This window comes from Euleptes europaea, chromosome 7 (genome assembly GCF_029931775.1).
Source record: "Euleptes europaea isolate rEulEur1 chromosome 7, rEulEur1.hap1, whole genome shotgun sequence".
NCBI classification, from domain to species: Eukaryota; Metazoa; Chordata; class Lepidosauria; order Squamata; family Sphaerodactylidae; genus Euleptes; species Euleptes europaea.
In genome coordinates, this window is record NC_079318.1 from 37175269 (window position 1) to 37189800 (window position 14532).

The 14532-nt window shown below is 47.0% G+C and overlaps 1 protein-coding gene across 1 annotated transcript in view; it reads right to left on the reverse strand.

Annotated features, from left to right (window-relative positions):
• AARS2 (alanyl-tRNA synthetase 2, mitochondrial) overlaps positions 1–13111 on the reverse strand; it is a 36527-nt gene extending 23416 nt beyond the window's left edge. Inside the window, exons 1-8 of the mRNA XM_056852559.1 lie at positions 12881–13111; positions 10408–10596; positions 8518–8663; positions 6940–7134; positions 6423–6567; positions 4599–4744; positions 3439–3547; positions 1428–1466 (exon numbers count right to left, since the gene is read on the reverse strand). Coding sequence (XP_056708537.1) covers positions 1428–1466; positions 3439–3547; positions 4599–4744; positions 6423–6567; positions 6940–7134; positions 8518–8663; positions 10408–10596; positions 12881–13111 — 1200 coding nt within the window. The remainder of the gene's footprint in view (positions 1–1427; positions 1467–3438; positions 3548–4598; positions 4745–6422; positions 6568–6939; positions 7135–8517; positions 8664–10407; positions 10597–12880) is intronic.
• Between the last annotated feature and the right edge of the window lie 1421 nt (positions 13112–14532).

Sequence of the window (14532 nt, forward strand, 5' to 3'; positions counted from 1 at the left end):
TTCAGGATTAAAAGGACTGAGCAGAGCTGGGCAGTGAGGAAGATGGGCTGGAATGCAGCTGTGTTCATTGCGCCTATCAATCACCTGAGTTCAGTTGCTTGCAGAAATATTAGAACTCCCCAAACTAGCTTGAACTGTAGGAGCAAAAAGCAGCTACGGTATATTCTGGGAGAGAAATCTCGGTAAGAATATTGATACTGTTCCGGGTTTTAAGTACATCAGATCAGCAGAGGGAGTGATTGGCTTCATTACGCGCAGCCAGCTGTGGCACAGAAGTGACCTATAGGACTTCCCTTCAAACGGGAGATGGGAATAAATCACACAACCTGCTCGACGTGTGGTGTTAATACCAACCACTGCCTCTCTTCCATTAGTATGAAAAGAGGCAGAGTCTCTTCCCCACTGAGAAAAAAGACAACAGCATCCTTCTTTTCCACAGTAACTCAGGTGGCTGCTCTGCTGATTGTTCCACAGAATAAAGTAGCAGGGAGGGGGTTGTGGCTCAGTGATAGAGCATCTGCTTGGAATTCAGAAGGTCCCAGGTTCAATCTCCGGCATCTCCAGTAAGGAGATGTGAAAGACCTTCTGCCTGACACCCTGGAGAGCCGCTGCCAGTCTGAGTAGACAATATTGACTTTGATGGATCAAGGGTCTGATTCAGTATAAGGCAGCTTCTTGTGTTCACAAGAGGCCTCCTCCTCCAGGCACCATGGAATAACTATTTATTTATTCAGCATCGTTTTATTCCACCCTGCTCCTCATAAGGACTCAAGGCAGCTTTAAAAAGCAAACTAAAAACATAAATTGCAGAAGGCAATAATACCACAATAAAAAGATACAAGACAAATGAACAGCCTCCGTATTTTTCAATTCTCCTCAAAAGTCCTTCTGAACAGCTCAGCTTTGCAGCTCTTCCCAAGTCAAGAACGCCTTCCTAACAACCTGTTCCAAAGTGTACGGGGGACAACCACAGCAGAGGCCAAGAAGAGGTTGTGGGGGATCTAATCAGTCTATGCACAGGAAGGCCTTGCTTGGAGCTGCCAGGTAGGCTCTTGAGGGCTGTCCTTCAGCTAGGAGGATCCCAGGTTGTGAAGGGCTGTAAGAATCAGAACTCTGAGCTGTACCCAGAAACAAACAGGCAGCTAATGTAAGGTCCTCTAAATAGGGACAGTGGAGTGGATCCAACCATCCTCCAAGGAGCCTTCCTTCAACATAAGCATCTCCAACATAAGCATCTCTTCCTCCAACATAAGCATCTCTTCCTCCAAGGGAAGACCCACTTAAGGCTCCTTAGGCTAAGGGAAAGCTTCAAACGTTGCTCAGTGGTAGAGCAGGAGTGGTAGGGTGCCATCCTATGTACAGAGTGACTTGGCTCCGTTCATAAGCCCTTAGATGCAGCTTTCATGCCACCAGCTCAAGCTGCTTACCATGTCCGTTTCCCTCTTCAGGTTTGGATAGGCATCTCCCTGCAAAGGTGGAGTCACAGGTCATCAGCGATGTTACTGCGCAGATCTGCCCCCCTCCCTCCCACCACACACACACCTCATTTCTACTACAGAACAGCTCTGCTCCTTAAAACATTAAAAAAGAAACTGGGGTCATATCACGCAATTGTTTTGGATGAATCGGACACACTAGAAGAAGAGCTTACGCTTGGACGTACACAGCACAGCTTTTCATCCCATATGCCTTTCTCCCCACCAAGCCTCCTGATCGGAATCTCTCTCCACCATACATCTCTGACAAGGACTACTCTGAAGATTTCGCAGAGCCTCTAGGCAGAGGCTGGTCCCTCTGTTCGAATGCTACATTTGATGGGCAGAATAGGAGAACAGTAGCACCAATCAATGTTTCCCCTTTTATAGGGGAGATCATGTATTAGATTGCCTTCCCAACGATACTTTAGTTCTCACTTCATCCACCTTCTTTTAGATATGTTCATTGCAAGCTCAGCAACTGCTAGAAGAATAACATTAGGAAAATGTTTTTTCCCATAATAGAAGGATTTTTTTCCTTGCTAGAAAAAGTACCCCCCCACACACACACACTACTGTAGGACTGACCCCCTAAGCAGACTCCTCCTCTGTGTGAAGCAAGAAAAGAGAGAGGCCACCGCAAACCACATTCGGCGTAGAGATGTGCATTTCATTAAATAGAACACCCATTTAAACTATCGAAATTGCTATCCGTTAAACATTGACAAGTTCACAATCTATCTAGCCCACGTACAGATTTCTATTCTGGTATTGGGTTTTGTACGCAAAATGAACATGCTAATGCTGTCCGGTTTCAGTCATGCGCGCAGACAATTAACAGTAAAGCCAGCACTGGAAAAAGCTTGTTCGGCAGGCACAAACAATATTGGGCTGCACAGGTAGCACTTTGCCAATTTCCCAAGCCTTGGAAAACATTTAACTGTTTACAGTAGTGTATAAAGAGTAAATAAATCCTTGGAGGGAAGGCACCATGGGATAGCCCTATCTTGTCAGATCTTGAAAAATGAGCAGGGTCAGTACTTGGAAGGGAGACCTCCAACGAAGACTTTGCAGAGGAAGGCAATGGCAAACCACCTCTACTTCTCACCTGCCTTGAAAGCCCATTGCTGGGGTCGCCATAAGTTGGCTGTGACTTGACAGCACTTTACACACATAAAGGAATCCCTATTGTAAATGCTTTACATTCCTAATCTGGCCATCCAGTATCAATCAATCATCACCTTTATCAATCAATCATCACCTTTATTGGCATAAAAAGGAATAATCAGAACAGTTAAAATAAATCCAAGTTTAAAATTTGCACAGTTAAGAAACAAGCTCCCTTATTCTTATTGAACGTTGTAGGAAGCCATCCAGTATCACTAGACATGGACTCCTGGTCTAAGTACTAACAGCCCATTCCTGAAAGGGGGAGGCAAAGCTCCTTAGGAGCCAGATTGATTCTGTGCTGGCGTAGGTGCCACCTTATCACGGAATAAGGTGGCACGTACATCGGCATGGGAACAATGCCAGCATCTGGGTGCTGCCGGCTGCCACCATCAACACAGCCATGTGGCAGTGCTTTCCTGGAAGGGAAAGCCCATAACAGTGTGTGTGGGGTGGGGGTGGAGCTGCCTTTAGGCAGCTTCCACAGCTCTTTTGGCCCAGGAATGCCTCCTTGAATGGTGGCGGGGCTGTGCCACCTTTTTTCGTGGTATAGCCTCGCTGCTCACTGTGGGGCATTTTCCCCCGTTTAAAATTTTAAATGATTAAAAAAGGTTTTTTTTTTGCCTCCATGGTGGCTGGAAAACCTTGGAGGAGGCAGCGCAGCTCCGACACTCCTGGCCACAGCGGATCCACCCTCCCCCCCCTTTAGGATCGCGATCTTAAACAGGGAAGCCATTACAGTGTTCACTTCTATATGACATGCTAGCTATAGACAAGAAAATAATTTCTGTGTTACCAGAATCTCAACCACAACAGGAACCAAGCTGGCCAGGAACCCAGGTGGAGCCTGGAGGACTTCGGAGCAAAACCGCACAGCCCGACGCAAGATACGGCGCAGAACAAGCCTGCGAGCAAGGGGGAAAAAAGCCATCTTCAGTCAGCTGTGCTGCACCCCTTGATGCCATCTCACCCTTCCCAACCACCTTCACAAAGCCCAGCAGTAGAATTCCTTCAGCATGTACCCTGCCACCTTCCTACCCCCCGGGCACTACCACATGTACAGCTTCCTACATGTGCTCGTCACATCCACAGCTGTACTTCTCTCTCGCTTCTGCACCCAGTTTCTTTCTTTCTTTTTTTTAGTTTTCAAAATTGTATTTTTAACATAAACATTAAAACATACACAATCACAACATCATGTTATGTACGGAACTTACTATTTAAAATTGCATTTTGGTTATTAACTTCTTTGAATTATTTTTTAACATTACATTTCAATTGTTAACTTCTTTGAATTACATTACTCTTCGTTCTCAATATATTTTTCATATCTGATCAAGTATTTATTATTAAACGTAAATTACCTTAATCTTTCTTACTGTGTTTTAACTTGCTTTAATTCGGTTCTCAATTTTTAGCTACATACTTCAAGAAAACATTCAATTTTTCCTGAAATTCTGAAATTGTTCTATTATGTACAGGAGATGTTAGTTTGGCATTGTTGCGCAAATCAAATCTGGATATTTCTCTGGTTTCCACTTTGTTACATATATCACTCTTGCCGCCATCAGCGTGTAGTTAAGTAGTTTGTTATGTGTTTTTGGAATATTAAAAAAGGTAAAGGTCCCCTGTGCAAGCACTGGGTCATTCCTGACCCATGGGGTGACGTCACATCCCGACGTTTCCAAGGCAGACTTTGTTTGCGGGGTGGTGTGCCAGTGCCTTCCCCAGTCATCTTCCCTTTACCCCCAGCAAGCTGGGTACTCATTTCACCGACCTCAGAAGGATGGAAGGCTGAGTCAACCTATCCTAAGTCTCCACTTCTTCCCTTTCAGAGTATCTTCAAACACCCTCAGAAGATTCCCTGGTAGGCCGCATCCTGTAGCAACTCAGGCTCTTTAAGATCAGCCACCTCTCTGTCCCCAACCAGCCCTTGTTACCATGCAGCTTCCTTACTCGGCACCAGACATGCCTGGATAAACACCATCGGCAATGCAGACAGACAGGGCGCGGACATGGTCTGCCACCACTCTGTAGGCCGTATCCACACCTCCAGGGTCTGCCTCCCCAACCAAACCCTGGTATCGGGGCTTGCCACAACCCTGAAAGAGAAATTCAGAAATATTTTAGGAAAGCCTGAAAGACAGAGCCATGCTGGAAAGTTTGCAACCGTAAATACAGCACATAGTTTCTTCAAATGACTCCCTCCCCCAAAAAACAGCATCACTTTTCCTTAACTTTTCTGTTCAAAGTTCTTCCAACATTGTTTTCAAATGTTAATGCCTGTCCCCCCCTCAAACTAAGGCATTGGTTATTATATAGATGTTCTTTGAGCCAGCATGGTGTAGTGGTTAAGACAGGTGGTTTGGAGTGGTGGACTCTGATCTGGAGAGCCGGGTTTGATTCCCTGCTCCTCCACATAAACGACGGACACTAATCTGGTGAACTGGATTTGTTTCCCCTCGCCTCTTCATGAAGCCGGTTGGGTGACCTTGGCTGGTCACACACTCTCAGCCCCACCTACCTCACAGGGTGTCTGTTGTGGGGAGGGAAAGGTGTTTGTAAGCTAGTTTGATTCTTCCTTAAGTGCTAGAGAAAGTCGGCATATAAAAAACAACTCTTCTTCCTCTTTGCTAATAAATCTGTAAAGCCTGTCTGGGTGTCCCTTTATTCCCTGCTTTTTCATCATACACAGCTCTGCTTATCTCTCTGAAATGAACACCGAGGGTCAAACCACAGACATTTCTCCCACCCTTTTAAGGTTTGAGGAGACGGCTGGGAAAGTGCCAGAAAACTCCTCCCCAGCAACTGAAGGCCTGCCACGGTGCCACTGCAGCCATTTCTTTCAGCTCCTGAAGACTGTGCTGTTACAGTCAGGGAATACGTCAGTTCCCTTAGTGGGGATCCTTTCAGTTTTAAAGGGCCAGCTGCAATGGGGGAAAAGAAGCACCGGCAGGCTGCTGCAGTTGGCTCTCATGGCCCACGCAGTGTTTGAGCAACAGTGCCACAGCCCTCACCATCTCTCTCCTGCGGAAGGAGTACTCTGAGGCATTCCACCTCTTCTAGGTTTAGAGAGATTGATGGACAGCAGTGCGTCGCTGCATTTGCACTGCATTACACTCTGGCCAGGCCAATAAGAACCGACGTGTATTCTTCTCAGCCAAACAACAACAAAATGTGGTGGTGAAGACATTCATCTGCTTACCCAGAAGCAACAGCTACTCTTAAGGCCATGCTGGATCAGACCAAGGCCCATCAAGTCCAGCAGTCTGTTCACACAGTGGCCAACCAGGTGCCTCTAGGAAGCCCACAAACAAGACGACTGCAGCAGCACCATCCTGCCTGTGTTCCACAACACCTCATATAACATTCATGCTCATCTGATCCTGGAGAGAATAGGTATGCACGATGACTAGTATCCATTTTTACTAGTAGCCATGAATAGCCCTCTCCTCCATGAACATGTCCACTCCCCTCTCAAAGCCTTCCAGGTTGGCAGCCATCACCACATCCTGGGGCAGGGAGTTCCACAATTTAACACAATATGTGTTGTGTGAAGAAACACTTCCTTTCATCCGTTTTGAATCTCTCACCCTCCAGCTTCAGCAGATGACCCCGCGTTCTAGTATTCTTCTCTGGTGAGCAGCTGGTAATGCTTTTCACCTCCCTCTCAGAGGAAGTATCAACCCCATGACACCACCCACAACATATCCAGAGTGCTTGCAACACAACCTGGAGACTACAAAGTGAGCCTGGTGTGTCAGCCTGCTGAAGTCTCACCTTGTGGATGGCGTCCAGGAGAGGGGTGAAGAGGTCTGTGTCATAATTGGAGTGCTTGCTCTGCAGAACCGTCAACAGCCTTTCCAAGCCCATTCCTGTGTCCACGTGACGCTGGGGCAGCTGACGCAGACTTCCGTCAGCTTCTCTGGCGACACACCAGTCATCAACCAAGAAACAGACAAAGGGAAAAAAAGCACATAAAAAGTCCAATAAGGTACAGAAGCCAACGGCTCACCTCGGTGAGCTCAATGTCTGGATGGAAGGCAAAAGGAGACAGGGGGAAGGACAGAATTTATACGTATGAAGAAAACCACAGAGAAGAGTAGCAGATGCATTAAAAAAAGGCTCTAATGGAGCAGAGGGCAGCAAAGGTGTCTGGAAGTGGCATCAGAAAGTTTGCCTTACAGGTTATAAGATTCTGGAAAAATCAATGAAGATAAGTCTGGGAATGTTCAGTAGTATGGAAGCTCTGGCTCTGGCACAACCCCATGGCCCAAGTAATTTCCCCATTCTATACCTGTTGAACTGCATGAAAACCAGGTTCCAGATCTCCACCACGTCAGGGTTGCCTCGATTCACCAGGGCTGCCACATTCCTGCCACCACCCACGTGATCATAATGAATCTCAGTGCAGGGCCCACAGGGACCGGTATCCCCCATCTCCCAGAAGTTGTCTTTTAATGGAAAAGGAAGCACATGGTGGTGAGGCACGCTGAAAAGGAAAAGAGGACACTGCTGGGACAACCATTCCCACTCTCCTTTTCCTCCTTTCCCACTCTCTATCCTGCTGACCCGTCATCCCCTACAAGCAGCTGCAGCACCAGTGTTGAGTTGGTGCTGCTGTGCTCCCTCTCCATACTGTTGCTTTCATCAGTGAAGGCTGATATAACAAGAAAACAACACTACAGACTGTGGCACATGTCTCACAGCTAAAACTTGGCCAATAGCTGGGCCTGGTGGCAGAAAACATTTGACAGGCTGTACCGTATATACTCGGGTATAAGCCGACCCGAGTATAAGCCGACCCCCCAAATTTGAGCCAGAAAAGGGAATTTCTTATTGACATGCGTATAAGCCGAGGGTCAATAAGAAATTCCCTTTACCGGCAATGCTGAGCCCTAAAATGGCGGCCGCCATTTTAGAGCGCAGGGCCCCTGCCCCAGGTCGCCCTCCTGCCGGCCTCCCGGGCCCTCCCGACCCACCCCGACCCCAGTGCCATCCAAGGGGGGGAGGGGGAAGAGCCCCTGAACCCCCTACTTACCGGGAGACGTGGCGAATCGGCGGCGGCGGCGTGGCCTTCCTGGGCCGGCAGGAGGCCCCTCCAGGCCCCTGCCGGTCGGAGGAAGGCGCCTGGGCGCATGGATGGCGGTGGCGCGGCCGGCAGGGACCTCCTGCCAGCCCAGGAAGGCCCCTGCCGGCCGGAGGAAGGCACCTGAGCGCCTGAGAGCCGGCGGAGCGGCCGAGAGGGACGTCCTGCCGGCCAAGGAAGGCCCCTGCCGGCAGGAGGAAGGCGCCTGGGCGCGTGGGTGGCGGCGGCGCGGCCGGCAGGAACCTCCTGCCGGCCAAGGAAGGCCCCTGCCGGCCGGAGGAAGGCGCCTGGGCACGTGGGTGCATAACTCTTGTCAAAACAGTCATGTGTATTTAGAACACACATTTTTTACATAAATTATTTAAACCACAGCATTTATTTGTATATATCCAAATACCTTGGTGAAGGGATGGCGAGATGGGAAGCAGGGAAGGAACATGGAACTATGCTGGGTACAGATACCCAATGGCTGTTGACTGGAAACAGCAAGTAAGGCCTATGTTAGTTTCCAACAGTGCAATCCTATCCAGCGTTATACCCCTTGACTTAAATGGACTTAAGAGGGTGCAACTATGCTTAGGACTGCATTGCAAATCTTCAGTTAATTAACTAACTTTATTTATATACCAAACCTTTCTCCCCAAAGCAACTTACATCATTCTCCTCTCCTCCATTTTATCAAACCAACACTATTGGCACATTTTCAAGCTGTTCTCCTGTAAAAGCTGGAAACTTTCTCTTAAATGAAAGAATGTGGAATACAAACAGCTTTTCTTGTTTACTTACCCCAGACTAAGCCATATTTCTCGGCACTCTTCATCTGCAGTTAGCCCAAGTTTTGCATCACCTCCAAAATAGGTAACGTAGAGACGGTCCTTTGGAATCTCATAGACCTGAGTGAGGAGCTCCCATGCCATGCTGCATGCTTCCTCCTAAACAGGAAATGGGTGGGTGGGTGGAAAAAAGCAAGCATAGTTTAATAGGGAAGGAATTGCCTTGTTACAGTGGATGGGAGGGTGATGCATTGGATAACTTTTCTTTGTCTCAAAATTAAAGGATACTGTGGGAATGGAAAGGCCTGGATTTATGCTCCTACTCAGTCACCCTACTTCCTGGGTAACCTAGGTCTTTCAGTCTAAATTACCTCACAGTTGTCATGGGGATAAAACCACTTGTACTCTTTGGAAGAAGAACCAGGTTAAAAAAAAAACCCAGATAAATAACACCATTAACAACAGAGGAAGAAGAGGAAGAAGTGCCGTCAAGTTGCAAATGACTCATGACAACCCCATCCACTGGGCATTCCAGGCAAGATACGAGCAGAGGTGGTTTTGGCTTGCCATTGCCTTCCTCCACGCAGCAGCTCCAGTCTTTCTCGGTGGTCTCCCACCCAAGAACTGACAGAGGCCAACCCTGCTTAGCTCCCAAGCTCTCACAGGCTTGGGCTAAGCTGGGCTTCTTGTGCTGCTATTGACAACAGAGGGAGATTTCAAATGATTCTCTCATTCACAAATATCTCAGTTAAACGTTAAAAAAGATGAAAGCCTCATAAAGCCAAATTTCCACAAAACAACGCCAACAAAACCAGAACCTTATTAGTGCATGTCCTGTGGTTCATGCTGCAACAAAGCCCCCCTGACTTACTGTTCTCACAACAGAGAGGATAACAGTGACATTATACCTGCTCTCAGGAAAAGCAAGCAAATCTTATTTTCAGCAGTATGGCAACCAGTTACGAACATTCATTCCTCAGATCTAACAGTGCCAATTCTTGAGATGGTTTGTACAGCATACAGTCTACAAGCAGCCTTCTACATTTCAACCCATGTTACAGAAAATGGATGCTCGTTCTCCCCCCCTCAAGCCCCTAAGACAGCTTTCCAAGGACCAATTCAAACACGCAGAAACAGACTATGACACTATGCTGTTGGGTCTGGACCATTTCAGACAGGGAACTATCAGATTTGGCAGCACATACAAAGCACCCTGTATGTAGACGGTTAATCCACCAGGGAGAAGCGACTAAGCTAAAATTATTTACTCCTACATGCTAGTTTCCCATGTGCAGGGGGTTCTTTTTTCTTCTTCCTTTTTTTGAAGGAGATGGTGACCTCGGCTTTTTGCCCTGCTGATAAGGGAAGTTGCTGTACCGCTGTTCTTCCTCCCACAGATCCCGTCTTGCTTGGAGTTGCACACAATGATATTCACGTCCTCATGACAGTCGAAGCGCGGATTGAAGTGGAGCACCAGGTTCTGCTTCTTTCCCAAGATTCACTGCAAAACCTTTGGCATCCAGGAGGATCCTCCCCTTCACTAGGTCACTTTCTCCAGGCTGGATTTTCAGCTGAGTTGCAGTCAGTCCAGACTCCATCCTGTAACATTGCTTCAGGTCCAGCCTGCAAATCCAATATCAGCTCATCTATGACTCCAGGGGATTCTTTACACGGGGGAGTATTCAAACATGCAGTTGCCCACCTCAGTCTGAAGTGGTCCAGTCTAAGAAGGGCTTGACCGCATCCTATTTCTGCATGTTGGAACTGACTTTAAGGAGTCAGTGGCTTACAACTGAAGTTATCAAAAAGAAACCCTAGGGTATGAAATATAAGTCTGTCTCTATGGTAGCACAAACAGAATGTCCCAGTGTCATTTCTGGGAAAGCATATTTTGATATCTTACTTTGAAATAATCTCCAAAGGACCAGTTCCCCAGCATTTCAAAGAACGTGTGATGATAAACATCTCGGCCCACATCTTCCAGATCATTGTGCTTCCCGCCTGCGCGTACACACTTCTGGCTGTTCACTACCCGCCGATAACGCGTCAGTTCACTCCGGGGGTCTGCTGTGCCCAGGAAAATGGGTTTGAACTGCAAAATTTAAAAGAAACACCCAACAAATTTCACATTCAACAGAGGTCTGATGAGAAATGTAGTACTGCTCAGTATATAAAACTATTATAGTAACTGTCCTGATCTGAGCAGGGAGTGACTAAGGCTTGGATGTTGTGTGAAACTCAATCTGTGGATTGACAGCTGCAGGGGTTGGTTTCCTGTTCTCACCAGGCTACAGTGAGTGTGTTTTAGCTCTGTGGTGGTATACATGCTTTGCTTCCACAAGATCCCAGGTACAGTCCCCAGTATCTCCACCTAGTATCCCAGGCAGAAAGGCCAGAAAAGGCCCTTAACTTCCAACACCTGCTGGGAGTCCTGTGTTCATATACTGTTGTTTGACTGTTACCTACACAAGCTGCTGTACACAAGAAAGCAGAACGATGCATGAACAACACAGCCCCATCTCACATTGGAAGTCTTCACTGTCAAAAAGCCTCAAATTAATACAGTGAAAATTAGACTAATTTATAGTGGGACTACTCCAGATTACGGTACATGAAAAATTTTTCTTATACTGTGACAAAATTAGAACTGTCTCCAGAATCTTCAGGAAAACACATTAGTGGTTGCAATGTGAATGTAATTTAATCTTTAATCAGTCAACTGATCAATTAAATGTTGAAAGCTAGACAATCAATCGATTAATGGTGCATAGGAATGCATGCGTACTTGGAACTCTTGATCTTGTGATTTTAGAATTAACATATACATTACTAAAAGATCTTTAATCGATGAACAACTCTTAATATTGAAATGATCCAATTTCTTATGTAAACAGATTGTATAGGCCACTGATTGCTGCCCTGGTTTTGAATAAGGTACACTCAGATTTCTTTAGAGTTAATTTGATGCTCTTTGACAAATAGCCATTTTCCCTTCAATCAGGTACCTACTGCAGTCTTAAGTGCTGGCTCCGACAGTGGAGAGTTGGTAAACAAAGCACAGGAGATCAAAACCCTGCTTATATTCATACATCTTTTCCCCAGACAACATGATGGCTCACTGGCTCACTGCAAGTATATGTCAAGTTTGCTGCTCCATAAGAACATGGATCAGTCGCTCATATGGTTGACAGTTTGTGATTAGCACCCCACCACTTTTGGTCCTTGGTTGTCTTGCTGTCATTGAGCGGCTTTCAAGGATGTTACCAACAAGACCGTCTAATGGCAGCATCACTTTACAAAGTTCTTACACAGGAATCATAAGAATTAATGTGCATTCTATCTGTAGTTGATCTTATATGACAGTCCACCCTCAGATAGCGCAGTCAACTTGAGTCTTCTTGGATTGTTTACACGTAGCAAAGCACACAAAGGACATGTGGGGCTCCACAGTATGAATGGTAACTTCTACACTACAAAAAGTAAACCTCCGGCTACTGCTGAAGGTTTATTGCAGCAGAATAAAAATCAAATGAAAGCCTCCTGTATTTCGATTTGAAATCTTCCAGCTTAGGGGTGGAATTCAGGTTTTTGATTAAAGTGATATGGTAAACCAGAGGTTCGTGGGGGAAATAGAGACCTGAACCGTTATTTCAAGAAAACAGTTTATTCTGGCAGCTGCGACCCAGAGGCCCTAATGGGCAGAAATCTCTGGAGTCCAGATCATACTGGGGAAAGAGATATTTATCCAAATTCAAGTGATGACGATACATCAGAAAGTTATGCCTATCTGATTGTATTACAGACAGAAAGGCGACTCAGGACAGTTGCCGTTTCATCCAGTTTCTCCTATCATTGTTTGTCGTTCACGCTGACACTCCATGACTCTTAACCCACTTACTTAAAGCAAGCCTGGATCTAGGTAGACATTCCTTCCCCCAGCTTCCCTGGCAGTCTGGATGCCAATTGTTACCGGGAGATCTTTTGGGCCACGGTTACAGAAGCTCTTTTAAAAACTGCCCCTGTTAGAATTTTAAAATCAAATGCATTGGGCTCCCTATCGTTTTTTTTTTTTTTTAATTTCTATTTTAATAAACAGCCTTGCTCAGGCCACTCTTTCGATGCACCTTCCCCCCCACCCGAGTTCTCAAAACTCTGCACGGGGGCTTATTTTTGAGTCCAGAGAATGTGACGTTTTCTGCAAACACGACGCGAGTTCAGTTTTGAGGACCTCTCCCTTCAGGAGGCTGCACGTGAAGCCGTACAGCATCGGGATCCACAGACCAGGATAAGCCCCGGGGGGCCAACAGGTCCCGCCCGTATCTGCGCGGGAACCCTTCCAGGGCGCCTCTCCACCCTCCTCCTTCGCAAGGCCGTACCTGGTTCATGCCCGCGTTGACGAAGTGCAGACTGGGGTCTCCCCGCGGTCGCACCGGGGCCGAAGGCACCACTCGATGCCCATGCCTCTCCTGGAAGAACCGGAGGAAAGCCTGTCGCGCCCGCGAGGCGGAGAAGGAGGAGGCCGAGCGGGCAAGGCAGGCGCCACAATGCCGACCCGGAGATGCCCGGAGAACAGGCCGCACGGAAGCCGCCGCCGCCGCCGCCGCCATCTTTACTGTGGGCGGAATTCGGGGCGACGCGGATTCGAAACTGCCGCAGAGGATGGTGGGATTGTGACAGACACTGTACAGCAAGTGATCCCTTCTGGGACGTAGGCCATTTATGCACGGGAGGTTTTGCCTTGGATTTCCCTAGATGCACATTTCCCCCATCCAAATTCTTAAAACTCAAAGGCCGTTTATGCACGGGAGGTTTTGCCTTGGATTTGCCGTTCCCCAGATGCACATTCCCCCCGTCCAAATTCTTAAAACTCAAAGGCCGTTTACGCACGGGAGGTTTTGCCTTGGATTTGTCGCTCTCTAGATGCACGTTTCCCCCCGTCCGAATTCTCAGAACTCAACAATAAGCCCCCCCCCCCCCGGGGCAGAGTTTTGAGAATTCGGATGGGGAAAATGTGCATCTAAAGAGCGGCAAATCCAAGGCAAAACCTCCCATGCATAAAGGGCAAAAAAATAAAATAAAAAAAATAAGCCCCCATGCAGAGTTTTGAGAATTCGGGTGGAGAAAATGTGGAGAGAGCAGCAAATCCAAGGCAAAACCTCCCATGCATAAATGGCCGTAATATTTTCCCCAAACCACTTTCAGCTTTTGAGGCACCTCGCCGGGATAAAAAATAAAAAGAGACAACACATAAATACAAAATGGGGCGTAAAAAAGGAGACAAAATTAATAAGTGTCTAAATAGAATCAAAAGTAGGTATCCGGGGATGTCTTTTGAACTGGTTCAAATCATTCCTCATGGATCGGACTCAAAGGGATGCTGGGGTAGACTAGTTGTCATCGGTGTGGGACTTATCCTGTGGAGTTCCACAGGGCACAATCCTGTCTACCTTGCTTTTCAATTTCTGTGTAAAGCTTTGGGGTTGGTTGTCAGAGATATCCTGATGATCCTCAGCTTTATATATCCTTATCCAAATCTGGCGGTGTGGTAGAGGTCCAGAAACATGGCTTGGCCCCGTAGTTGGTTCCCAATTCATCATCGTGGTTTCTGTGCAGTCCCACATTGGGAATGTGTGCATGCACAAGCCAGCCGTGCAAAACAAGAACTAATTTGGGTTGATACAAATATTGTTTTGGGGTGCAGCTTGGCCCCAGTGTCTGCATGTGAATTTGTCCTGGGAGGCACCTCACTTTGGAGCAGCTGGCACAAGAACTGGGCTTTGGACCAGGAAACAGAATAAATCCCCTTGGAGGGCAGAGTCCGCTGAAGCTGAGGATGTATGATTTGTGGCGGTACAAGCCTTATTTTGGGATTAAATTAAAGGTCCAGTGTACCACGGCAGTAACGAGTTCAGCAAGGCTCATTACCTCGTGGTAATGTCAGATTTCTAGTACTAGCATTGTTGTGCTGACTATCAAGCCTTAATGCACAAAACAGACTTCAGGGTAGTTTTATTAAAGCTGGCAGACA